At 53.3% G+C, this 27,444-nt stretch overlaps 1 protein-coding gene across 1 annotated transcript in view; it reads left to right on the forward strand.

Moving 5' to 3' along the window:
* Window positions 1–370: 370 nt before the first annotated feature.
* kn (EBF transcription factor knot) overlaps window positions 371–27,444 on the forward strand; it is a 42,128-nt gene continuing 15,054 nt past the window's right edge. Inside the window, 7 exon segments of the mRNA XM_029112947.1 lie at window positions 371–504; window positions 3,766–3,822; window positions 4,515–4,668; window positions 6,406–6,469; window positions 9,119–9,174; window positions 14,781–14,854; window positions 14,934–15,002. Coding sequence (XP_028968780.1) covers window positions 371–504; window positions 3,766–3,822; window positions 4,515–4,668; window positions 6,406–6,469; window positions 9,119–9,174; window positions 14,781–14,854; window positions 14,934–15,002 — 608 coding nt within the window.

Here is a 27,444-nt window from a genome sequence, read left to right on the forward strand (position 1 = left end):
GCACAACGGAGATAGCGTTTTATTTCGAATCCGCGAGAGAGCTTTTTCAAGAGTCGGAGAGCGCGCGCGCGAGCAGAAACTAGTCGGTCCGTCCGAAGCTCCCAGAAGTACTTGACTTGAAATCAAGAAGTAAGTCTGTCGAACTGAACGTGCCGAGCGAATCTTCGACGACAAGTGCGAGATTGTGGCGGGCAACTGCCGCCGCCTGACCGATTGTGACCGCCGGGGCTGAAGCAACCGGGTGTTCTCGGAAGCATTCCGAAAACCCTCCTGAACTGGTGTCTTGTGTAATAGTGTCGGTGTCGGCGGCCAGTGTGACTCTGGGGAAGTAGTTCGCACCAAAGACGGAAACAGCCGCATCAGCCAGGAGATGATGTTCGGTTTGCACCAAGATCCTGGCCTACAGCCTCGCGGGCCTATGGCCTCACTCAAAGAGGAACCTCTGGCCACGGCTCAACTCGGAAGAGGCTGGCCAATGCAACCCACCATGCTCGACCAAAGCAGGTAAGCGCGTGGAGTTTACGTCGTGAAGTAGGAACAGGTCGCTTAGTGACGAGGAAATGGGGGAAAGCCACGGATCGGTCCGTCGGTCATAGCGAGGTCGGCGAACGTAAACGAAGCCATGTGACCGTCCTCGAACCAAAACATACGCAGCATACTCTCCTCCTTGCCAAACGTATTCTGTCGTCGTACTCGCTGGTCCGCGCTGGCTCTCTAAGCAGACGCCTCCACCATGGACACTCGTTCGGTGGGCCGAGTGACAACACGATGTTATGTCCGAAAGTCGGACTCGTCGAATCATGCAGGCCGCATGAATACGAGGATAGATTATTATTTTCTTGCCGGAAACCTCACGGAGATGAATGGAAGGAAAATATCTTCAGTTCGCGGATCTCGATATCTTGGGGCGTTTCGTGATTATTGAGATAATCTCCGTCTATCCCTGCAGTGTCGTTTTCGCGAATTCACGTATTGGCTCGGTCTGAGACACTGCTTGCACAATCAGCCCGAACTCTTTATTGTAAGAGAATCGAATATTTTGGTATGTGACTTTACGCGGCATTTGTTCAAGGGAACGCGAGTCTCTCCGAAATTGTCGTGGTCCCTCGAACCTTCAAATTCACGGATGTTGCGATTTCGCTGTAGAATACTCTTTGACGCAAGTCTCACCCTGGACCCAGGAGCCTAGTCGGAGTAAACGAGTTGTTGGTTCAGAAACACCAGAGGGGAGAACGGAAAAGTGAGATCGGGGGCATTGGTAGGGGGAGTACATTCCGAGAGGGAGTGCTAAATGGGTGTGTGAATGCGAGACGCCCTTGGTGGACTTCACTTCATTAAGTCCATTACGCGCCCCGACTCGTTTGCAGTGAGAGGGATTCGGATAATTCGATTTCTTGTCCAGACGAGCGCGACAGCAGCCAAGGAGGGAGATCTAAACCGATGTTGGTGGAAAAAAAAGCTTCTAAGCTCGACATCTCATGCTCACTCCAAGCTCTCGAAAAGTAGACGAGCCCAGTAGAAGTTCGAGTTCTTTCGAAAATCCGGTCCTCGAAACGCCTCGACAGCGCGTCCCACGTTTTGCCTTGGGGAGAGCTGGGGGCCAGCATATTGCGACCGAACGCCGTTGTCATGGAGAAACTCCTAGCTCTTTTGAAGTACGGGAAAGCCGAAAATAGCTCCGGAAATCTCGGCACTCGTAGTCTGATCGGAGGGAATCCCATGCCCATCTCAACGGTAGAGAAGAGATGAATCGCGACAACATGTTGTCTTCGCTCTGGCCGCCGGACTGTTTCCCACGCCGACGAGGCATTCATGCAGAAGACAACCTCAGGGTGGCTGTCCTCAAAGTCGTGTTGCGGAATTCGGAGTCTCGCTCCCGAACGCATCCTCACCTCCGCTCTACGATTCGATGGATGCGCGCAGGCATGTGTTTGTGTCTATCTATGTATGACTTCGTTGTTCTCTTAACAACGCAGCTTTCCTGACCAATCGGTCTCTCGGGACAACTACGGAGGTCGATTCGAAGTCACCTGGAGATTTCTGGAGGCCTTTGTGGGTGGGGCGTCATAGCCCTATCGCATGGGCGACCTCACTCAAACATAACCGACTCACTCCGCTTCTGAGCGTCTCTCATAAGCAGGAGAAGTCCGAGAAGGAGAGAGCGATCCGATCTTTGCTGATGGGATCACCCACCTCATTCTCTTCTGGGACATCGCATGCATACGCAAGATGCACTCTTGTCCGTGAGCTTGGTTCTGCGCTCGAAATTTTTAAAGTCGAAGAACGCGTCCAGAAGTCCGATTCCTTGTTTTATTCCGTGCCCTGCCGGAAACGAGGTGTCAGAGCCTTCGAAGTCTCGCGACAAAGACAGGAGAAAAAATCTTATGAGGGATCACAGTCACACAGGAGGTGATTCCGCTGCAGAAAAGTTTGATCGACTGCGGAAAAAAGCAACTCCGAAAAAGAACGCTCCTTCGCCGTTTCTGAGTGCTGACGTCTGAAACTGCGCGACATCCCGACTCATCCGTCAGAGACTGAGTTTGCAGGCCTGCAGAACTGCTAGCTGCTAGCCAAGTGGACGACCAGTCAGTCAGTCAGTCAATACAAATAGTGGCCACTTCGCGAGCTTCGCGAAGGGGAGATCTGTTCGAAACGAAATTGGACACGATGCCGAGTGTGTGTTCTACACGGTATGTGCATTTGTGACATCATCACGTTGAACAAGACACAGCCGCCACCGAAGTCGCCGTCGTCGTTCCTACAGGCGCCGTCCGAACTCGGAGATTTGACGCCGGCCTGAAGTCCACCTAAACCACTCTGGCTCGCTCCATGACAGCTCTGAAGACTTTCCGACGGTAACTCTATCGAGGGAACTCCGGGAGAAATCACGGAGGAATTCACTGAGCGTTATAATTTCCGTGAGGCAAGACCGAAGGGCGGCCGTGATAATTCTCGTCCAGGCCGCTCGATAATGGCTGTCGACAGCTATACCGGATGGTTTCTCCATGAAGCGGCCGGTAATTCTGTCCATTGTGCGATTCGTTCTTCTGTCCGGAGCCGTTTCCGATGACGCGGGGACGCATCGAGTCACAAGAGAGAATCCCGACCGAGATCATCTTGACGCGCACCTTGAGCTCCGTGTTTCACCCGCCATTTCGCCTTCGCGAGCTGCTCGCTTGCCCTGCTGAGAGTATCCTAGGGAAGCTAAGAAGAATAAGGGCGCGGGGCAAGAGGGCAGCAGGAAGGGAAGCTAGCATGAATATGCATGGCCCCCATAAACACCGCCGCGCAAGACCGTGCTGCTGGTGTTGAGCTTGTGAGCACACAAACCTCGAATATATAGGGAAACAGAAAGAGAAGATACAGTATAGCCAACTCGCCTCATCGGTCGCCAACCCGTTGCATACAGCGTATCCTCGCGAAAGACTCCACTCTCTAATATGTATAGTCCCAATATTTGACCTCACAAACAAACATTGCGTAAGCCAATAAAGACAGGACGATCATTCTCATTCGTCGTCATTCGGCGTTCTCCTGCAAATTGTGATATCATGCACAATAATCGCTCAGCCGAATGAATACAAACGAGAGGAGCTCGAATAATGAAGAAAATCGGGGATTTTCTTGCATTCTCACGGACGTTCCGTAGTGATTCCGTTGCGTCGACGGCGTCGGTGATAGTCATGGGTAAAGGAACAATTTAAGTAGGAGGATTCGCAGGAATCGCGAGGACCCTCATTTGATTTGTATTTTTTCTCGTTGCAGGAACATGGAAACAGTTTGCACCGAATACTTGGTGCCAAGCCAGAGAATGCTTTTCAGGTGAGTTTCGTCGCTCCCCGCGAACGCTCCCCTCGCCACCATCCGTCCGCTCCGCCTGCCCCGACCGGGGTACCGGGTCGGCCTGCTTGCTCATGTGTCGTTTCGTTTCTCGTACCTAGCTTCCCGCGGCTGGCCGAGGCGTCAGGTCCCGCTCGGTTTCCTTTCTTAGGAAGAGACACCTCGGACCATTCTGAGCAGTTGTTCGTTCTTTGCTCTGTTCTTGCTCTTCTTCCGGCCAATCTCTTTCCCCCACAGCTCCGCGTCGTGTGTAGTAGTCCATTCTTCCTCTCTCGGGGGCTAAGCTGGCATTAAGGAGCATTACCCAAATCCTTGTCAACAGGTCGCGAACATAGCTGTCCGCCGGACATAACCGGACAATGTCTTCACTTGTGATTTTGTGTCTGTTGTTGAAAGCTTGTCCTTCTCTCCAAGCGTTCCGTTCGATCCCGTTCGCTATTTCCCCCCCGGTTTCCATGGCTAGCACCTTCTCTTTTCGACGGCCTCATTTCTGTTCTCTTGCCTCGTTAGTCAGGGCTTAGACCGCCGCCGCCGCGCCAACGGCGTCGGTGCGATGGCCGAAGCAAGTCCTCATGCTTTCTCCTCAGATATCTGAGCCCACAGTGAGCGAGTGTGAGTCGCGACTATAGATCGAAACAGAGAATAAAGCTAAATATTTCTACATACAGTTCCAGCGCGGGTTTGGGCCGGGCGCACTTCGAGAAGCAGCCCCCGTCGAATCTTCGCAAGTCGAACTTCTTCCATTTCGTCATCGCCCTTTACGACAAAGCTGGTCAACCGGTTGAAGTTGAGCGGACGACATTCATCGGCTTCGTCGAGAAACAACACGTGAGTGGAGAAAAAGTTTTATGGATAATTTTCTCAAAAATCTGAGAAAAACCCCAAATTAAGAACTTGATTATCTAATGGGTGAGCAGCGGTTGACAAAACCGAGCTCGAGTCTATCGCGTTCCATTTATGGGCGTTCATGGTCGTCGGCGAATACCCACACACATATAATTATCGGCTGAGCACATCGCCCGAGGGGAGCGCGGGGCAGAGTCTGCTGGCGGACTAGCTAGCTGGCAAAACAGCCAGCCAGCCGACCGGCCAGTGAGCCGGTTCAGCTAGCTTGACTTTCGGACCGCTGAGATGGCATGCCTGTTGGTAGCGTGACCCATCGAGTCACGCGTCTAGAGAGTGCAAATTGAGATGGATACTTCTGAGGTCACGAGCCCCATTCATAACCATCTGGTCGTTCTCAGAGCATATCACACCTTGAGTCGAATTCGGCCGGATATTGCTCCAGGATAACATACCGAGGAATCGGGAGCGATAGCCGGCCCTCGAGCGAGTCGATGTGACCTCGAGTTCCTGTTTGGATTTTATATGAATTCCGCGCAAGAATCCCATTCGGCGAGGGGATTCGAGGAGCTCTAGCCACGTCGTCGCGGCGATTGGCGCTCACATTTCGGGGGGGGGACGGTCCTTCTTTTTTATTATTTGCACACAAACAATCAGTCGACTGCGGTTCGGAAATTTCCCGTGAGAGATCATTCGAAGGCCGTCGCCTGCGACTAAATTAGATTATTCCGCTGCCCAGTCCCAGTAAGGGCAATCCACCTCCTACCTCATCGTATGGAGATTACTTCTCTGTGTGCACTGATGCTCTGGGGCAACAACCTGCTCCCGAAGCAGGTTAGATGACTGTTTGACGCGACCACATGCACGCTCCCGACACACGGAACGACGGACCCATTCGGGGAACTGGTCAACCAAATGACACGCACCGCAATCATGGGAACTGGCTCGGCCGCCTTTCACATCAGAGGATCATAAGTGAATTTTCGAAACAATGACACCCTGTGACGTGAAACTACGTGGATTTTCCTAAAATGATTCGATTCTCATAACATCCATCATCATCGTCATCAGCACCATCATCGGTCCATGATGAGTCATGCTGCCTTCGTTCGGGTGGTCTGTTCCTCCTTTCGATCTGGTATCGACACGGATCGAGACCTTTTCCTGGAGATGAGATGAGCCGCGTTTTCGCGGAATTAAACTTTTTAAAGGGCCGGTCGAATCGTTCACTTTATCGGAGAGTCACAATCAGAGTTGACTTCGTTGGCCACCTGTCGGACCGCGAGCCGTTCTGCATCGGTGCTTCGATACTCTGCATGTACGAACAGATGAGTGCTTCGGTTCTCAGTCGTCGGTCCACCCCACCGACGAGTGGGTGTTCGCGGATGAGTTCGTGTCGTAGTCAACGATGATTGCGCTGTGTACCTTTGTAAGGTCAATTCGTGAACGTGGTCAAGCTTCGTGATCGCCGGTGAGCAGGTTGCGTCACCGTGGTACAAGAGCTGTCGGCTGTGAATAACAGATGCCAGGACAAAAGCGTTCGCATGCATAATTGGAATCCAATGTAGACACCCGTACGTCGGCCGAATGGGGTAAACGTGTCGCGATGTCAAGAATCAATGACACCGTGAGGAGACGGAAAACATGAGTGCCTTCCCGAACGATTTCCTTCCGGCTCTCGCGCACCATTGCTCTGACGGAGAGTTCTTCTGATCATTACAGGAACCTGATGGACAAAAAACCAACAACGGAATCCAATACCAACTGCAGTTGCTTTACGCGAACGGTGAGTTGAGATTTTGATTTCTAATTTGTAATATAGCTAACGCGAGCCTGCCACTGCTCTCCGACGATCGGAACGTCGCGCAGACGAGAATGATAGCGGTGACGATGCACGGCCGGTCAGGGGGAAAATTACGGAATGAGCGGGTCTCGCTCCAGCCAATAAATAAACGAATAAATGGTCAGAGTGAACTGTGGAGCGCTGCCGGGCCATTACGCGCAGTACGAGGGGCGGCTGTCGAGGGGAACGAAGACAGCGGATCAGAGAAGAGGACAACGATGGCGACGGACGGACAAACGTACCGAGTGGACGGACGGACAGATGGGCCGCTCGTTGACTGTAACAGGAAGAGTTTGCACTGCTGCCACTGGTGCAGTCGGCTGTTGGCTGCGAAGGAAGCGAGGAGGAGAATGGCTCGTAAAGTATTCGCGGAATGAATGAATAATACATCAACATTTTATTTATATTGGCTCATGAATGGAATAGGAAGAACAACGGAGCGGGTCTGCCGTCTCCTCTTCCTCTTTTTCTTGACGTACTCGTTCACCACAGAATGGTTTCGACTCTTCGGCCACATGGTGCCCGTCTGAGGCGATTCAACCAAAAAAAATTCTTGGGGATGACCCGGTCGAACCGTTGGAAAATCCACGGGGAATGTCAACTACAAGAGAATTCGCGGTGAATCCATCTCGGATACCCATCTCTTAATCTGGGCTCGCGCTTTTCCCAGGAGTGAGAAGTCTCCGCGGCCGCGCCGCCGTAAAATTTGAGCCGACAAACGATTATTCTCCGACGCGAAATATTCTATGATTATTCGCCGAAGATTGAACCTGCGAACTGCTGCCGGGCTGTATATTGTACAGCGGGGCAATCCATCACATTGATATTCAGGAACCATATGCGTATAATGACGCGCGGAAGAGCTGCCGCAATTACTCAGTGGACCGATCGGCGGGTCGCTCGGTCGGCCAGCCATCCACGACACCAACCTGCCGGCAGACTACGGTGCGGCTCGCGTTTACCTTACGCCTCCGGGGCCCTGCTGTCGACGCCCTGGAGTGTGACCTGCACATAAATTGCACATTTGAGCTTTAATGTCACCGCCGGCCGTCATTTACAGCTAACTCATCTCATGCTGTCGTCGGCTCTGGCGCCAGTTTAGTTTATCCGGTCTCCACCATCTCGGGATGAATGAGCCGATCCGAAAAAATCGGAGCGAGCCGGGATCGACGACAGCGCGGTTGCGGCGTCCAGGCGCTTCGAGCTCGGGCTTGGAATTCAGCAGGATCCCGGTACTCCTGTCGATCCGGAGCGCCGTCTCATTCGGCGTTACTGGTACACACGATCTCGTAATCTTCGGATTATAGCTACAGTGGAGCTATTATGTGGCGTGGACATGCATCTGAATACGTACGCGGTTCCTCTGGGAGGGAGAATCGGGTCTTAGCAGCCACCCAGCTGAGCGGGAGGGGAAGCGGAATTCTCACAGCAGATGCGGGAGCTCCAGCGACCGCGCAGGGTGAGGAAGGCACCAATGCTGCTGCTGCTGCCGCTGCCGCCGTCGTCGCGAGAGCCATCTTCCAAATCCGCGGCGAGAAAATTTGCATAAACCCTTTGGCCTACCTAACCTGTCGAGCTGGCTTTCTCCCCGTTAGAGGAAACTTTAGATTTCCGCTAAATTGCTCCCGGGGACAACCCCGCTGCTGTCTGGGAACAGATTTGTTCTGTAATTATTTTTGCCACTTGGATTAGGAAAGATTCCTGATTGGCTCCGAGCTGCGCGCGCTCCGAGCATGAATCACTGCAGGGATTCGGGCGACGCACGTCGTCCCGTCCGGTCGAGCGCGTAAACAAAGCCGTCCCAGCGAGAGGTTCCTTCCTTGCGCGACGGCGGCCGTTGTGCCGCAACATGGAATAGCGTTCCTTCCGCAAAATGCGAGTGACCAACGACGCACGCAGACTTTTGAAACTCTTAACAGGGTGTGGTGGTGCTTGCGCCGCTGTGTGTCCGGGCTGGCTTGTTGCTCGAGGCGATTGTGAGCGTGGGACAGATGGTTGCCCCGGGCGAGAGTAGAAAAACCAACTCCACAACCAAAGAGAGCATGCGATCACTGGCTGGACGGCTCAGTCGCTGGCTCGCTCGCTCCCATATAGCACCCCTTCGGCGCAAGACTCTAGCCTGCGGTAAGGTTGTTCAGAGGAGCGAGGTGGATGATTCGAGTCTGATCTTCCAGTCCGGTCCTAGCGCTCTCTTAATAATGCTCTTGCCGAACTGGACACGATTTCAAAGCTTCTTCCAAAGGCAGAGTTTAGGCACTGCGGGGCGGGCTCCACATCGATGGTGTTTGCCAACGATCTACTGGTCGAAAGACTGCGTTTCCCTGACTGGACAAATTCGTCCCGCGGCAGAAAGCCCACGAGAAATTCGCCTACGAAGGAATTTGGAGGCGAGGACGAGAAAGACTCCTCGCTCGCGAGAAGGATTGAGAACTACCTATCTCGTTTTGCTTGCGCGCAGTTCAGAAAGACCGAATGGTCTGTCCACCAGCTGATATTCTCGATATGCTCCAATTTACGGAGTACATCTCAGACTTCAAAGCGGCGCTGGAGATTTTTCGAAAACGACTCACAATTAGAATGACTTCGTTTCAGGCGCCCGGCTAACGCAGGATCTCTTCGTCAGACTTATTGACTCCGTCACAAAACAGGTAAGTTACTCGACAAGGCCTTGCGATCGGTGTTTGAGTCAAGTCTCACACCGGTTACGCCCCTTCCGCGGGCGGAACGAATTTCTATTTGTAGCCGCCTATAATGTCTTTCGAATGGGAGTGAAAGGATGTATCCGAGACAATGAGCTCTGAATCGTCGCTGTATCGGTGTGTCCCTCGCACTCGCCAGTAATATGAAATCATTTGTTGCCGGCGAGCATTTCGTGTTTTTTCATTCCGTATTTGTGCTCTCCGGCCGCTCGCTCGCTTGCTTGCTTGCTTGCTCGCTCGGTCACCGGGCTTGCGAGAGAGACTGGTACAAAGTTGAAATCATTTCTCATGAGAGTCGGTTGCGAGTTTTGACATCAGCCGTTGGGTCCCGTTACAAAAATTCATCCGAGCTGTCATTGCATCGAAGTTACATTCACGATCCATTCCAAACGATGTAACAATACTTGCAATTACAAATGACACTACGCTCTCTCGCCGAATCCGGGATGGGAGGTATGTTTTTTTTTACGAGTCGACCTGAGGACGACGACGACGACGAGGAGTGTATATAGGCTGCCGTGTGCTCACATAGATAGATGCTCGCTCGCCCGCTCGCCTGCCGGAGCGAGTGAGTGCATACCAGCAGCCAGTCTGGCTCTCCACTGCAGTATTGGCCTCCCGGTGTGGTCTCTCAGAGTGTCGAAGTCATCACCCCTTAATGAGGACTCCCCGGCACTTGAGTTAGTTAGCCATGGCTTGACACTCGCTCCGCATCTCACTCTCTCTTCCTTTCTCGCTCGAATGCTCGCTCGCTCGAGTCGTTTTCCGTCTATGTGTCTCTACTCGAACACTTACTGGAAGGGAATTTGGGGAGAATTTTATTCGGAGCAGAACTCGGTTGACGAGACGCCCTATGTGGGGTGGATCCCCTTGAGCTACTCGAGAGCTTCTTCCTGTTGATTCCTGTAAGCATGACAGATGAGGTGCGTTGGAGAATCTGTACTCCTCCGATTGAGTGCTATGCGCCCCTGCGGCCCTCAGAATTCGAGAATACGCTGGATATCCGGAAAAGGGGGAAATAGAGTTATTCCCGTAAGAAACGGGGGACTCGCTACCGCGATCTCCGACTTGAGCATGATCGCACCCTATCGAGGGGTCTCATTCATTTTCTGGAGGGATTCGCCCCACGTCCCTTTCAATAAGTGAAGTCATCCGAGCAGATTGCTGCCCCGCTGCAATGGAACCGCGTGGAAGAGGTGAAATCATACATTGTTGCGAAGGGGTCGTCGGGCGCGAATCGAATGCAATGTCCACAGTGAACCACGACATCGACGAGCACTCCTTTATGAGCTAATCAGGCATGAAATACAACAGGCAAGCTCGCTCTGCAATTCGGTTCGGTGCTCGAGTATCGCTCCCCAGTGGAGGGGACCTTCGAGCGCGACGAGATACGCCGGAGATACCTCGTCAGGGAGATTTTTCGGGCTGTTCTGACGTTTCCTAGAGTGGGCGCAAAAGCTTCCGAGTCGCTCCGGGTTTCCCGGACGCCCCGTACACGAAAGGGATGATGTGTCCAGCCGAGGATTTGACCGAGTGACTGTAGGCCGGGCGAAGCTTCTCTTGAGCTCGTGCCGCCCGTCCGAGGAGGGAAACGCGAGGACAAGGAGGCGGTTGCGCTCATGGCTGCCCGGTTAAGGTACTTACCGCGCGGCCAGAACCGGCAATCGTCGATTGGAGGGTTCGAGCACGATGAGGTGGGGAACGAAAGACAGGGTGTTGTCCTCTTTTCGGAAGTTGCCTTTATGATCCTAGGTGAACAACAGCTTCGAGCGCAACGCCCTCGACATCGGACAAATTTACTGCTTTTTGCTGTTTCGTCGCTTGCGTACTTTATCTCCGATGGCCTCTCAGGCTCCCGGCTGATCTATCTGTTCTGCTCCTTTTTCTCGGACCTCGGATGGGCATCAAACATTTTTTCCGCGAGTCACAATGATTTTTTATACAATTGTTTTTTAGTCTCTCGGCCCTTTGGGTCAGCCCACACTCCACGCTCCGTGAATGGACATAAATATTTATTCGAAAGGATATCGAGAGGAGCGATGGAGTTTTATTCAGTGCGGAGCGACATCCTGGAACGACGAGACGAGGAAGCCCGAGCCCCTCGGGAGGGGCGTTCCCTGTCGACCATGGGACATCGAATGAGCTTTTACTACGGGATCCTCGTCATTGACATTGATTCAGGAGTGAACCCGTTCGGTCGGAGGGTGTTTCCTTGAATTAAGAGCGTTTGTTGTCGCTAAAAAGAAGAGAACGAGAACCACATTACCGCCACTTTTGTCGACTCTCCATCTCTCCGTGTATGGATAGATGGACGCGAGTGTGTGCGCGAGATTCTCCATGAGTTTGCAAGTGAGGGTTCATGGACTTACGAGTGTCACCCTTCGGGTCGCACCTGCAAGCGACTGACTGAGTGTCTCTGTAGCCTTCGTACAACATACACCCCGTGTCGGTGTCTAACAAGCCTGGTCGAGGGTCTCCTCGACACTCTCACAAATCCAGAGCCTGCCGACCGACCGACCGACTGACTGGGTGACTGTCTGTACTGCAAGCGCTGGTAGTCTATTCTGTTGTAGTTGTTGTTGTTGTTGCCGCTGGTGTAGTTCGATGTGGGCGGTGTGGGCAATGTAGGTGCCGCTCGGCGGGGAGCGGAACCAAATGAACATTTGATAGCCGTATCCACCTTTCTTGCGAGGGGACAGCTTTCAAGCTGAGATTGGATTTCGATGGTCATATTCTTCTGAAGTGCTTGCTGCGACCGAGGAGGCATCGGGAGTCGATCGACTGTCCGAGGGAGGGGCACGTCTCCGTGTTGCTCTGCGTCTTTTTATTTTTCCTCTCGGCGCGGACCGCATTAGTCGTCCGGAGTTCAGAGCCTCCGGACGACCCGGGCCGGTATCTGAACCGCGCGGATTTCGGCCGCGCAAGAGGTCAATTTCTCGCAGTGAAAAAGCATGACCGCTTGAGCCACTCCATTCGACGTCTGCTTTCGAAGCTCGGGAGCGATCCTGTCAGATTTAAGCGGCGAGGAAACCGGTTCATTTTGCAGTAGGCGTGGTCCTAGGCATCTTTTGTCTCATCGCAAACATCACTGGACTCGCTGCTTATTCTGACGACCCCAGTGTTGTAGGTGTCCGCGGTCGTTCGCTCGCTCGCGTACTCGCTCATTCGGCCAGTCGATCGGTCGGAAACATAAAGCTTGTCAGCTCAAGAGCGGACTCATTCCAACTCGCTGGATCGTAGCGGCGGCGGTGGCGACGACGACGACAACGCAGAAGCTGGAGCAGATGGTGTGCACGCGAACAGCACTCCGAATCGTGCAGTTGTAAATTTGTCCCATTTTCAGAGCTTGTCAATGCACTGGTGCAATTGAAAATTGCAGCTCGTCTGCGCGATATCGAGTTCGACTTTATTTGACGAGAGGAACCGCCGCGCCGCTGCTAACCCTCTTGGAGCTGTGTCAATCGGAGCTCTGATTCGATGCTCCGAGAGATCCGGTAAAGAGCAAACCGACGAACGAAACGATCGCCAGGAGTTCATAAAGTAGTGGCGCACAATGCGGTGTTGATTTTTGATTAGCTCATTCTGAACAAAACAACAACGACGACGATGACATGCGAGGCCGCCCGTTGATCGGATGAGAATGGCGATAGACTTCTATGAGCCTATCGGCCTGCTCCTTCCGATATTCATGGAGTCTGAAAGCCGATTGACAGGGACGCCAGACGTAATTGACGGAGCATAGAATTTCCGGAATTCCGATGTTTTTGGCAAGGAAGTGCACGGGCGAGGAGGTACTCCAGGAGTGGTCGACTCGACCGCTCGAAGAATTCCAATTCAGGAATGGCGAATTCGCTCGGTGTCCGAGGGTGATTTTTTCTAACTAGTGACCGGCGTTTGCGTTCTCGCAATGCTCACCTAAGTGGGCTCGATCTCGACCTCTGAGTCACATTGAGCCCCTACCGGAGGAGAATAAGTAGAGCCGCCGGACGGACCGACAGATTGCAGGGGCATCGAGGAGCCAGGGCAATCGGGGGACAGATTTCAGCTTCATCTATCCATCGTGTGGTGCCGGTGGTCGGATCGGTGGTCGGGTCGTTGTGTCGTTCTTCCTCGTTTATCATCGATCTCCTCCGTCTTCTTCGTTGGTCGCAGGATCGGCAGCAACCAATCCACTTGAAGCTCATTTCAGATGAAAAACAGCGAGAGCGCCAGCAAAATAAGATGACAATACATTGCCAAATGATTTTCGACATGTTCTCTATTGTGATAAATGATTGATTCTCTCTCATCAAGACGGTCCTTCCCTTGGTCCTGGTTCTTTCCCGTTTCGATTGTTCCTTCGTTGGCGAACCTTCCGGTGGAAGAAGTTCTCTTGAGGGAGCTCACCGCTAGGTTCCTGTCGCAGAACGGTAACTCCAGACGCCTTTTGACACTATGTACATCCAGGAATCATGACACGGTCAATCATATAAACGAACACAAGCCTAAACCGGTCCATTGGCTAGTTGGCACCGATTCGCGGGAAATCACCACATCACGGGATGCAGGTCTCAGAAATCGACCGATAAGATGGTCCAGCGTCTCGCCGTTCGGGTATTAAGTCCGGATAGGGCTCCATATTCGTTCGATTCATGTGAAGACTTCTCTTCTCGCGAGATTTTTGGCAAGGATTCCTCCACGGGCTTTTACGAGGGTCTCGCAAGTTTCACCGCCGAACTTTCCGCGGAAAATGCCGAATCTCGACTGCTGACGAATGGAGCAGCTCCCATCGAACCTTTGCTCGATCGTCTGCGGTGATATCTTCGAAAACGTTCACGATAGCAACACCTCTCGGGGGAGCCGATTCGTCAAGGATACCCTCAATCCGAGTCGGAGGAGCTCAATCCTAATAGGAGTCGGTTATATTCGAGATCGCCAGAGCCCAGAGAACTAATGGGTCACGACATGCTCGCGGACCATGAAGACGATGGTTATTGACCCAATGTCCGAAACATTCACTTCGACTAGCCGGTCTTGGAAACCCTCCGAGTCAGCATTTCTTTTCGGCGTGTGATTCGCGTTCGGCTGCTTTTTCGAAAGCTTTCATGCTCCGAGAACCCAGTCGTTCCAATCAATGCTCTTCGACGTCACTCGGAATATTTGTCCGGCTCTCTAATGGTCAGCTGATGCTGTGGTGAGCCTGTTGGTTCAGGGAGAACACCCACCGTATACCCACCCCGCTCCACCTAGGTCGTCTGCAAATGGACCCGCTCAAGTATAATCAGATATTTGCTCACTGCTGCTTCTTCCTCTTCATGTTCGTTTTGAGCGCTCCGTATTAAGACCAATTGATACCGACCGTTCTTGAGACGGGGAACGGACTCGGGTCTTCCTCGGCGACTGACATTCACAAGCAGTCGCACAAAAAAAATCGAGGCATTCACGGCCGATTGAGCGATAAAAATCAAAGATCCATCTGGAGCCTCGGCAGAGTTCGTTGGAAAATATTTGTTTTCGCTACCGGAATCTAAGACTCGAAGTTCGGAGTTCGCTTCATATTCGCTCTTTTTTCGCAGGCGATTGTGTACGAGGGTCAGGACAAGAACCCTGAGATGTGTCGGGTGCTACTGACGCACGAAATTATGTGCAGGTGAGTGGAGTCGGAACTTAAAACCTTGAGGAAGCACATTTGATCACTTGTTGCTACATTCAGCAATCGATTCTTTCAGTCGGTGTTGTGATAAAAAGAGCTGCGGCAACAGAAATGAAACCCCTTCGGACCCCGTGATCATTGACAGGTGAGTTGCGGATTCTGTATGTTTTGCAAGGTCGTCATATTCATCTCGAGACCCGTTGCTTCACTGGTTTCGTCTCGAAACGAATCCATACTTTCATTCATGTATTCTTCGCTATGTCGGAGAACTTCCCGAGAAATCCGAGAATGGGACGAAGAGTGCGCTTCGTGGGAGAGACCATGTCTTCTCCATCCACGAAACCATCCACATTAGCTCTCGAAAAGGTGGTCGGACGAGGTTTCTTCCAACGAAATCGTCTGAATTTACCCGCCGTCGTTGTTTGCCCGATTCTCTGGATGCTTGTCCCGAAGAGGCTGCCAGCAAACCCACGACTCGGCCGGCCCTCACGGATGCTCAGCAATTGAGATAAATAAGCTTCGAGCTGCGAGTTTATTTAGGCGTAAATATCTCATTCGGAGGCCTGGTCGTTCCTCCAGAAAACTAGTGACATAGGTGAGGCTCGAGAGCGACCGGCCGGTAGGTCGGCGGAGTGCCGTGTGAGCGGCTTCCTCGAGGGTTGCTTCCATATGGACATAAGGACACGTGAGCGGGTGGGCACGTGCGAGGCGGGCGCCCACGACTAGCTGACATTCTATCAGTCCGACGAATGATCAGCTATCGGACTCGAGTGAGCCATTGCGTAGGTGTTTGTCCGACGACGCGGCAGAAGATGCCGCGCACCGATTCCTGGCCCGACCTGGGGACGTTGTCCTCGTTGTTGTCCTTGATGTTGTTGTTGTTGCTGCTGCTGCTGCTCCTTCCCCTCTCGTGCTCGCTGTTGTCTCGAGACAGGACAACGCTTTACCGCTTTCGGTGGGGGAGGGAATGAGTTTGTAACATCTCGAATCGGAGTTCCCGCCGCAACTCTGTCGTAGCTCCTTCCTGTTTGCGGAAATCCCGATTTGAATATGTGACCCAGCCGCGTGGCAGATTGAACTTTTCCTTTCCGGTAGCGCTCGTCGAGCCGAGCGCAGTGACTGCCGCTACTCGAGAGGTTGGAACCCTGGCATGGGATCAGTCGAGTGTAGCTATCAGCTTTGAGCAGCTTCTTTAGCTGCCGTGGAACAATCCTCTGGCTGCTAACAGACGGGGTTATCTATAGATAGGTCAAAAGCCTGCAGAGCGATCTGTCTGCGTGGCCGTCTGCGTGAATCGAGCGTACCCGAACGAAGCGAAACGATGTTCATTTTACAACGACCGGGGAAACGACGGCCCGAGCCTCGCACGGCTTGGAACTCGAGCTGCCCGGAATCGATCTGTTCGCGTTTCGGGGAGTTTGGAGAGACGAACGAACTTGAAACCATCTGCCGTCGTCCTGAACTCGTCAACTTACGGATTGAACGAGCTTGCCACCATTTGGCGGTCACGTGCCCGGCATATCCTCTTCCTCCTCCTACGCATCCACCACCTGTGACGATGCACGGTCCTCGCGATTGTTCGTCAGATTATTTCGTCTCGAGTGAACCCTCGGAGAGTCGAAATTATATTTTTTGAGCTCGGGAAAAATCTGGGACAGACCATGAACGGACTTTTTCCCGATCGATACCTTCCGCTCAGACTCTCGAGGCTGCGCGTCGATCGTTGTCCTGTTCAGAAAACTGGTCGTCGAGATTCAAAGCTCCTGGAGTTTCCGGTCGAGCCTGTTGGCGGACAGTGACGAGAGCTCGAAGGCGATGATGATGTCGATGTTGACTATGAGGCTATGTTGTGCGTTGGAACCTACGACCAATAGAGGGAAGCTTTGCTCTCGGAATTAGCCTCTTTGCCGGTCCGATCTGTAGCATATGGTCTGTCTGGTGGCGGAAGAGAAGGCCGGGAGCAAAGCATGGATGGATGCAAGTGCGTGAGCAAGGGGACAAGGCACTACGGGGATGGATCAAACGAGGGAGTCGGAGGGGACCAAATGAACAGGTGGCTAACTGGATGACTGTCACCCACCACCTCAAAAGCCTCCCTTCTCTGAGCCAACAGGGAGCGTAATTGTATTGTATTCATAGAAGCCTCAGGAGCACCCATCGCTGCACCACGGCCTCAGCGGCAGCTAGCAAGCGCAACTGACTGAGCCCGAGCCGGCAGTCAGGCAGTCAGTCGGTCGGTCGGTCGGACAGCTAGTGAGCAGCCTTCAGTTTTTTTTGTTCGAGGGAGCGACATGGGTACAAGGGGAAACCTCCATCCGACCAATTTTCATCTTTGCGGTCCATGGAAACAGATTGCTATTAATTGGATTGAGAGCCGTATGGCGATTCCGATACGGATACGATTTGGCACCTCGTTGGCACTCAAATTGAAAGCACATCAACGGGTAAACAAGCCCTCTGGCTCTATGGGCAGAAATTCGAAAAAGGAATTCATGCCGGGTTCACGCGAGAAGTCGTGTCGGAAGTTGGATATAGGTAGGTACCTCATAGACCGCCTCGGCGAAACCAGGGGAATCTCAACATCGTCTTCTCACAGTTGAGGAATCTGCAGTGGGGAACGGAGTCAACGATCCTTGACGACGTTAACATTAGGGGCCAGCTCATCGAAGCTCACTCACACTTTAATACAAAGTCACAGACATACCCTCGCGCAATACTGGCGCTGGACGTCAGTCATCCAGAAACTCGGGCTTTTTCGAACATCTCGCGGACGAATTCTCGTCCGACGCTCGTTTTGGAGCTCGAAACCGAGTGTCGATAGCTTCTTTCACCGGAATCATGTTGACTGACAACTAAGAGCCGAGTCAAGTTAGCACCTTATTATTCAGAGGAGAGTCTCTCAAGCGAACGGTCCGGTATGGAACGCCGAGTGTCGCCAGAAAAACGGCTCGGATGGAGCCTCGTGCCAAGCATGAGCCCTGCCACACGGCAAAAACGCGGCTGTATGAATTCTCGGATAGGCTGTTTAGCGGGTAATAAAGCCATTTACTTCGTCCCTCCATTCGTATTCCCTCGGCCCTCTCGTGTTCCCCCTATTTCTTTCACTTCGATTTCCACACCCGAGTGAGAAGCGACGGATCATTCTCGTTAAAGGGCCTTATAAGCATATCGAGACCTCGTGCTATCCATGTCATGTGGTCGCCTAAATACACTCGACGTTTTCGAGTAGCTGCTACTTCAGCTGTTGGAGTATCACTCGTTCCTATGAGCGACTATTTAACCGTTACGAAAGCCTCGTCGCGCCCGTAGCAAATGCTTCACGGTACACTCGTAGTACGAGTGGTACGAGCCGCGACCACCTCGAGGGTACTCGAGTAGCGCAGCATTGAGTGGCTTGATTGCTGAACGGAGTCGTTCAAGATTTGATTTTTTCTCTCTTCCGTTCCATGATATTCTGTCACAGGAGAGCGCTCCGAATCTTGCAACAAATGTGAAAGTGAGACGAGAGGCGCCTCATTCAACGATCTTGTTCGCCGCGTCGTTCTCCTGACAGAGACCACTGGAACGGTGGTGGACATAAGACCAATACTCTCGACATTCGATAGGATCACACCGATAGTTATCATTCTATTACTGACCTGAGGATTCCCACTTCTCACCACGTTGTCCCATCAAAACGGAATATGAGCATGATATCTCTGAGTCTTCTTCGCCGATGGTCGAGTTGCCCACCCCTACTCGTCAAGGGACGGAACAGGTGCTCCTCCACGTTTATAAAGGATTGAAGGTTGGCATCCATCCCCATCGGAGAAAAATGGGCCTGAGCGCGTCCTGATGATGTTCTAACACCGTTCCAAACCCTTAAGCCCTTCGGCCTATTGGCTTAGTCCTAACTGCCGGGGAATCGGCCGACCTACCCACTGCCCGTGTGGGAAAGCTGGAACCTCGGCGAAGCGGCTTCTGAAAAACTAAGCCGCGCGTAGGTCCGTTTTCCCTCCTGACGGGAGTTACTCTCATGTCTGAACATGAGATCGTCGTGCATGGTGTCATGGAAATACATTCATGTTTATCCGTGCATCCTTGTCGATTCGAGTTTCCCGAAATGGATCTGATGTTTGATCTCGGAGTTCCTCGTTTCGAACGCGTCGAATCACCTCCGGTCGGCGCTACTCCGGTCGAGACAAGGTCCTCGTGCTAGCTCCCCGGACAGAACCTCGCGGGAACTCTGAGGGGAACCGCGAGGAATTTCGTGGGCGCCAAATAGTTCAAGTCCTTGTACAAAAAAATCGGAGAAAATCATTTCCGGAGGCTTCCCTCCGATGACGGCTCTCACGACGGCCTTCTCTGATTTCATTCAGGAAGCCGTGGTCACGGGATTTTTCGAGCGACGCGACGCGGAACACGATACGGCGACTGACCTCTTTGGTGGCGGTGTGGAATTTCTTTGGAAAAATCGAATCAAGCCGCCTTTCAATCGCAGCCGGACGCTAAGTGTTCCGTGCCGTTGTCCGTTCTGTCACGTTGCGCTGGAGATTCTTCCCCGTCTCCCGGCGGGAAGCTATTGGCTGTGTGCGCATCTGCTGCTTGTTGGCTGCGTTTGCTATTATTGCGAGAGCATCACGATGGGAGTTGCAGTTTCGGCGAGGCGTGAGAGGCGAATGGCGGAAGTACAAGTGTAGCTGTCCATCAAGTAAACTTCTCGGGTTACTTTCCATCCGAGCCGCGCGTTCGCCACCTCCATGGCCAACGGCCTCAAGGATCTCAGGTTTCTTGGAGGGAGCAGCCACGCCGCTGGGAGCTTGCCCCGACTGGCCGTCGTGGTGACCGCCACAGTGAATATGCTCGCCCACTTCATCTTCATCGTGTTCATCATCGTCTCGAAGATGATTGCTCAGACAAGCGTCGACCACAAAATCGAACCCACCAACGTTCCTAAGCCGTTCGTCCGTCCGTCCGCCGTCCGGCGTCTAGTTTCCAACAGTACTGAGCGAGCGAGACGGGCTCCCGTAGATCGCAATCTTTGCCGGTGACACTGCAAGAAGAGGATCGAGGGTGGGATGAAGTGAGATGAGACAAAGAAGAAGGGCGAGAAGACCGGAACGACTCGTCAACTGTTCTAGGAATCGAAATTAGCTCCTCCGCTATTAAGCAACAGCGGGAAGAACAAAATCCGGCTGCCCTCTTCTCCGGGACGGGTCGCTTGCTGTTTCGTCAAAGTGTACGACTTCGCAGGCGTGTGTTTTGTCGGAGGGTGGGACTTTTTGGGAGAAAATCCAACTCCATGCTTCTCGTTCACAGACTGATGGAAGTGAGTGAGCAAGCAAGCGGGTGGCCTGGCCGACGGACGGGCAAGCGAACGAGTGAGCGGGTGGCTGGGCGAGTAGACGGACGGGCGACCGGGCGAGAAAAGAACCGTCGCAGTCGAGCGTAGAGTGACAAGTCGACTTCTCCACGACGCTCATCCCCTACGCTGGTCCTGCTCAGTGAGCCTTCTTCCCCCCCCTCCCGCTTCCCCCGGTTTTCGAAGCCCCTCACGACTGGTCCCTCAGAACTGGTTGAACTCCGTACCTCGAGACCAACCGTCTCCTGACTTTACGAACGATGTTCTTCCGAGCGAGCAGTCGGTGGTAACGCGTCCTCGGCTCCGAAACTCTTCCGGAAAGGCTCCGAGCGACTGTATCGGCATCGTTTTGTTTTTGAGCGAGCTCGAGAATCGCTTCCGGTCGACGCGACGTCAAAACGCGCTGTCATTATGATCTTCCTGAGAATACGGGGAGAGCGTATGCTCCCTTCAGGTGTCGTAGAATGCGGTTCGTGCGGGAGGCAAGCTGGAAGGAGAAGGAAATGGTGGTTAGGACAACGAGAGGCGGCAGCGGTCTAAAAAAGATAAGATAGACAGAAGAAGGTGAAGTTCTCTCCGCGAGCGACGGCAGTGTCTGCCCTATAGTCGGCTAGCCGATGGTAAGTTAGTTGGCAAGTCCAGCTGGCTGGCTGGTGCTGCTGCTGCGGTATAAAAGCGCTTATCTTGGGTACACAGAAGAGGCCAAATAATGCTTGCTGATATCTGACCGAAAGGGAGACCATCGAGGCGCAGGCAAGCGGCCGGTCGAGTCGTGCCCAGCATTTCATCACAACTCCCCCTCTGCCATCTATGGCAGCCGAGCGGCGGACTGTCTAGCCAGCCAGCCTGCCGGCCAGCTTGCCCGTCGGAAGACCCCTCGAGCACCGCTCCCCCCCCCCAACTGGCAAGCATCTCCTCTTTTTCCACCCTGTCCTTCTCATCTCCGAGTGGCACCTACCACCATTCACGCACACAGTCACTATGTCGACCGCGGTTCGTGTAAGTGGCCCTGACCACCTTGTTCGAAGCGTCCGGGCGCGGGGGGGAATTTGTCCAATGCTTGAGAGAAGTGTCACCTTCTTTTTTCCAAATTTCTTCTGGCGGATTTGAGTGATCTTGAACGATCCACGAACGATCTTGAACGACCGGTCGATCCGATTCGACCAGATTTCGCAGGACGATGAGTCCGCTCCCCAGGCGCTGAGAATGGGCCATAGACTGCAGGACACACGAAACTGATTCCATCAGAGCGTTGTTTGCTCCTCTGGCGCTGAACACGATTTTGGACGACTCTCCAAGAGTGGATTCTATCGGACTCCAGTTTCAAATAGGAGAGACTCGGAGCAACCCACCTCTTGGAGCGCTGTCCTCCGATGGAAATCGTTGAGACGGGATTTCGAGATGTGATGAGTCTCTCCGGTCCGATTCAGTATCGCAACCGAGAGCAATTATTGGCATCAGGCATGGTGTGATCGTCGGGAATATTGTACGGACGCGGATCGATCCTTGGTTTCAATCCCCCTCCAGCTCCATTCTGATCTAGTCTCGAGCTCCCTGAGGCGTACGGAGTGGACTCGACCGCGAGACTCGAAGCAGAATAACGCGGTGTTGAGGCTTCCGCTTGTTCAACAGATTCATAGATAACGAAACGCATTTGCTGCTATCGTGTATGTCCGATGGAACTTACGCGGAATCACAACGAGACCTCGGCTCACGCTTGCTCCTGAATTGACGCTCATCCCTACTCTCTCCGATATTGGGCGATCCCACACTCTGGAGCTTATACTCCCTTTCGTCCGTCGATTTGGGTGATGAGGTCGACGAGATAAATAATCGCCGCATCCAGATCCATCCACCGCTAAGGATCATTGGTCAACACCGAGGGATGCCACGACAATCTCATGCCTTTAGCTCTGACATTTGAAATTTCCTCCATACCTCCGTCTGTCGTCAATTTCCTCGTGAGCGACCCCGGCCGACGTTCGACTCGTGTCGCCTACTTCGCTGGGTGACCGATCCTTAAGGCGCTCGTGCTCTCTGTGCGGGACTTGTTTCTGTGGGAGGAATGAAGAAGTCTTGTCCCCTATTTGGTCGCACGAGCGAACGAGGCTCGATGTCGAGCCGTCAGGTTCGTCCACCGACGGCCTCGGGTCTTTTTCGCTTCTTGGTGGCATTCTTCTTCTTCCTCTTAGCAAAGCAATCCCGGAATGCGTTTCTTGGTCTTCAGTAGCGACTCTAGGCACTCATCCGATAGTCAGTCAGGATAGTTGGCAGCATCTTGAGAAGCACCCCTAGCCGCAAGAGGAGCCGCGTCCGGTCCTCCATGGTCGGGAAAAAAGCCAAACGCTGACCGACGATGAATGGCAGCTTGAAGCCTCGCGCATGCTCGCCGAGAGTCAAGCGTAGATACTTGCTCGCGTGCCTGCACCTGTGAGCGCTTAATCCGCGACATAGTAGCGGAGCAGTCCTACAAAATCCAGTCAATCCCGGGAATCAGTTACAGAGAGGAGAGACAATGTTCGGTGCCCAGATGTTTCCCTCCAATGACGGAACTCGCTCGCTTGCTTACTCTCGGTTTTACTGTCCTCGAAGATTCCACATCGACAGCTGCCCTCCTGTATTTCCTGATCCTTTCGGTTTACTCTGGGAAGCCGGCCGCGGCGATCTCCTACCAAGAAGAATCGTCGCCAGGTTCCGGACGTTGCGACACCGGCGCCGTCACGAATTTTCCGTCCACGAGACGCAAATGAGAGTCTGGACCGTGGCGGTTCGATTCGGAAGGAAAAGGAGAAACACTTATGATTCCCAGTCGGGCTGAGCTGCATCTTGCGGTCGGACTATTGAGAGCGACTCTACCCGCTGATCCGAATTTCAACTAGCGGTAGCGGCTTTACACCTCACGCCTGAGGGAAGCCCAGCCCACGTCCACACGAACCCGCAAGCAGCCGAGCTCAAGCCAGTCTTGTGAAGCCCAAAGCCAGATTGGAGCCCAACCCACGCGATAATTCTCTCGTCGGCGGCGGCGGCGGCGGCTCAACTAAGAAGTGGTAGTGGTCCTTCCGCGTCGCTACCCCCTCGACAGATAACTCAACAGCTTTTGCGTGGGAACTGATCGCGATTCGCGATAACGATAGCGGACCCAATCGGACATGTGATACTGAGGAAGATAACCGGATGACGGGCTCGGGAGGGCGGGCGTGAAGCGTGCGTGCGTCCGTCCATCCTCCGGTTCTGAATCCACTCGGAACATTGTCCTCTGTGACATCCTATGATCCGGCGATGACATCTCGCTCGTGCTCAAAATCCGGGTTTTTTCATTTTCGAAGCCCAAGAGCGATTGTGAAGACTTAGCCTCGATGAAGGCCCGAGCCCCGATGAGCGAAGGGTGTGGATAGCGGCGTGTGCTCAGAAGCGAATCGGGCATACGAGTCACAGAGTGACGATTTCTGGAGCTGCCCGGGCCAAAGGGATGACTAACTGACTGATCGACCAAACCTCCAGCCGACCTCCAGAATACGACGCTACCATCGCCGATCGATTCCCTGAACCTTCCCGAGCTTTCTCCTCAACCGTCGACGGCCTCGATAAGCTTGAGATCGGGCTGGTTCTTCACCGCGGAGCGACGCGACGCGAAAAGTCAGAATGAAATTCCCGGATGCGTTTTTCGTATTTATATTTGTAGGCACAGCGAGAGACACCGAAGAAGCTGTAGCTGCCAACGACCATGCTGGGTGTTTTGTGGGTGTCGGTGGACCCAGGAGATCACGTCGTCGTTTCGTTGTTCGCCGCCAGGCCACAGGCCAACGGTGGGGACTCCGAGGGCTTTCGGTCGGTCCCTATGGAGACCACGCAGCACTCACTCCGCGTAGGCAGTGAGCCTTCAACGAGACTTCTATTGACGAAACCAATTTCAATTTGGATTCCACCAGATCCGCTCGCTCGGAACTTTAACTTGGACAGATGTATTTAGGTATGAGAGAATATTTTCGAATCTCCCGCGGATCCGCTGCGCTGGATTTCATTGCATTCGCGTTTTTTTTCTTGTGAGATCTGCCGCTGACTCTCAAGTTCGGCCGGGATGGATTGTGACTTTTTCGGTAAATGATATCGTCGTGGATTCGGATGTGATCAGGAGGGATTCATACGAGCAGAATTCTCGTGTCACTGACAGAAGCACTACCATGGGACGAAGAGAGTCCGCCAAGTACTTGGAATGGACGGTCGGACTGTCATCTATCTGTCATCGTTCGATCAACCAAACGGTCAACGATCAAATAGCCAATCCGACCCGTATCCCTCGTGGAACATCGGGGAAAGTAACGTAATCACGATTCCTCGCGGTCTGCGGGAGCAACCTGGATTGTACATATATTTTTTCTCGCAATGACGTGTCCGTTCTCATCTGACCGATTGCTGCTGAGAGGAATTCTTCCAGTCTGGTCGACTTGATTCTGATCAACTAGATACCGCCGCTGGGCTGCATATTTGACTTTCCGGAAATGTTTGATCGCGACGATGACCTCGTGGAATCAGAGGAAACGGAGTCCATAGGAACAGGAGCTCCTCCAAAATTAGCGAGACGTTGAGTTTTGTGTTTCCCATGATAAGACTGTCTGGGGGTTTTCGGAGTGACCATGGCTTCGTTGAAGATTTGTCGAAGCCGAGGATCGGAGAAGCTAAATGGAGACGAATGGGCGCCACTGCTGGCGAGATGTGGGCTTCATTGAATGTCGAAAAGACGAAAGGAAGAAAAAAGGAGCGAGGAAACAGCTACAATTTACATTTCCAATATACTACAACACATCGACACCGAGAGAAAGACAGAGCGACCAACCAACCAATCGACCGAGCGCTCCCCAGCAGGTAGCGAAACACGGTCCGATCGTTGTTGTTCTTTCGTTGCCCTGCGCTCGCAATCGACAGCCGACTCAGGTTCATCCGAGCCGCGGTATCTTCCATTCTGTAGGGGAAGGGGGCGTTCGCGAGAGAAGCTTCCGCGGAACAGGATCGTAGGACTGCTATCACTTACTCTTGAAAATCGCGCTGCGACGCACGTCCCTGCTTTGTCGAGCAGGAATCATTGAGCATGACATCCACATGATGTCTCGACAAGGAAGAGGCGTGAGTTGTCGCCGATATCCCCCTTTGTTCCTCACTGCATTAGAATGGAGCTCCTGAGGTTGCCGACGACGAGTGATCAGCAGCGGAGTCATCCATCGCAATTATCTTATTTCTTCTCGCCTCGTTCCCCGCCGCCTCTCCTTAACCCTCTTCCCGTCGCGGCGCCTCGGGCTTTAAAGTTCGCGGGCAGGATTCACTTGACACCATCGTCGAAGAGTGCCTGCGGAGATCGGGACAGGCCTAGCGGAACGCAGAGCGAGAAAAACCGAGAGAGACGGCGGGTCTTTTGCATCACAATGTAGTTCGCAAGCTTGAACATGCATACAAACTCCCTATATCTTCTTCTCTCTCGATCGACGTCCGCTTTCGCGGTAGTTAACAACGGCGGAGAAATCTCACGCCTCCGGCACGCCCGTTCGACGGGGGCGAGGACAGCAGGATGCCCCAAGTGGAGCTGCCCGGACTTTTATCCGATTCGGTGTAATCAATGGAAAATTGCTTGCGACATTTTCGATCTTTGCAATTTGAGCGAAAATCTTCGTCTCTCAGGATGCTCTCGCGCGGCGAGAACCTCTGCGGAGAATCATCTGTGGGTTCCTGCGAATCTTCCGTCCCCGGTGAGCATGGAAGAGTAAACCTATCGTGAAATGGAGGGATGGACCGACGGTCGAAAGAATCGATATATAGACAAGCGGACAGACACAAAGTGCGGTATTCCGCGTTTTTTCTTTGTTTTCGTTCGCTCGACTCGCCTCCAACATTTCTCCCTCTGTAGGCTTGGGTAGGTTTCTCGTACCGGCAGCCAGGCGGTCGGCTTGGAAAAAACGGCCACAACGATGCCGCCGTCACCACCGAGGAAGTGAGCGGGAGGAGTTGTAAAAGCAATTTGTCCCGGGAGAACGGGAAAGGAAACAGACGAACTCAGAGAAGACGACGCCGGCTAAAGGCGTCCGTGCATAGGCTCAGCGGGGAAGCTGTATTACGTATCCCATGGTCACACAGACAGCTTCCCCTGAGGAAGAGCCCGAAGTTTCAAACTTGGAGATCGTCGGTTTCGTACAAAACAATCGCTCAGCCTCATGAACGTCGTACGCTTGGCGAACATGTATGCTTGCCAGCTTGGTGTATTTGCGCTCACAATCTCGTCACTCGATCAAGTGTCCCCCTAAGATACGACTTACATATCTTTGATCGTTTCCAACCATCTAATGAAGGCCCTGCTCGGGGTCTCTGGGACCAGTGTGCGATCGTCGGCGTCGCGGCTAAAAAAGAGTCAGATTGAATTTCTTCTTGCAGCACTCGTTGCTGATCGTTCGTCTTCGGCTCCTCGATGCGGGTGTTCCCCACAAAAAAAATCCTCGGATTTTCGGATTTATTCAGCTAATTAATACTGCTTTGAGCTCACTGAGACCGTGTTCTGCTCGGACCGAAGCCGAATCGGAATATCTGGGGCTTATACCTCACGGAGGGAGTTTTTCTCTACCGAAACATGGAAGGCAGACTTTCCGGAGGGGAATTTCTCCAGACCGCTTGGAAATATGGGTCGGTGGTGCGACAAGCGATGCCCCTTCAAAACATATCAGAGTCGTCTGCCCGACTCATCAATCACCGTAATAAAGTCTCTTGTAGGCGTCCATTAAAGTTTGCTCGCGATTTTTCCCAAGCGCCGGTCGCTGACGTCCGACTCGTTGTCTGACTAAGCGAGCATGGAATACCTCCTCTGCAGACACTCGGGGAAGCCGGTGGTCTGGGTGGCCCACTGGACGGTCGTTGGTCCCCTGGTGGCCGAGCCGGTCGTGGCGGTGGTGGTGGCAGGCAAAGGCAGCGACGACGCGGCGGCCGCTTCGAGTCCCTCGGGGCTCCTCTTTCGCCCCTCGAGACCAACCGAGGCTCCCTTGAGGGCCCTGATTGGCCGCCCGGGTCTGTCCTGCGCCTGGACGTCCGATCAACGGCCGCTGCAGCCTCGTTTCTGCAGAGTCGTCTCTCGACTGCTTGCTCGCCTGCCTGCCTGCTTGCCCGCTTGGTGTCCTGACTCCTCTGATGGCATGCACCTATCCGACGAGCAAACCCACCAACGAACTAAGCAAGCTTTCTCACAGGCGAACTCGCTGTAGAAGCCGTGATA

This window comes from Galendromus occidentalis, unplaced genomic scaffold, assembly GCF_000255335.2.
Source record: "Galendromus occidentalis unplaced genomic scaffold, Mocc_1.1 scf7180000075780, whole genome shotgun sequence".
NCBI classification, from domain to species: domain Eukaryota; kingdom Metazoa; phylum Arthropoda; class Arachnida; order Mesostigmata; family Phytoseiidae; genus Galendromus; species Galendromus occidentalis.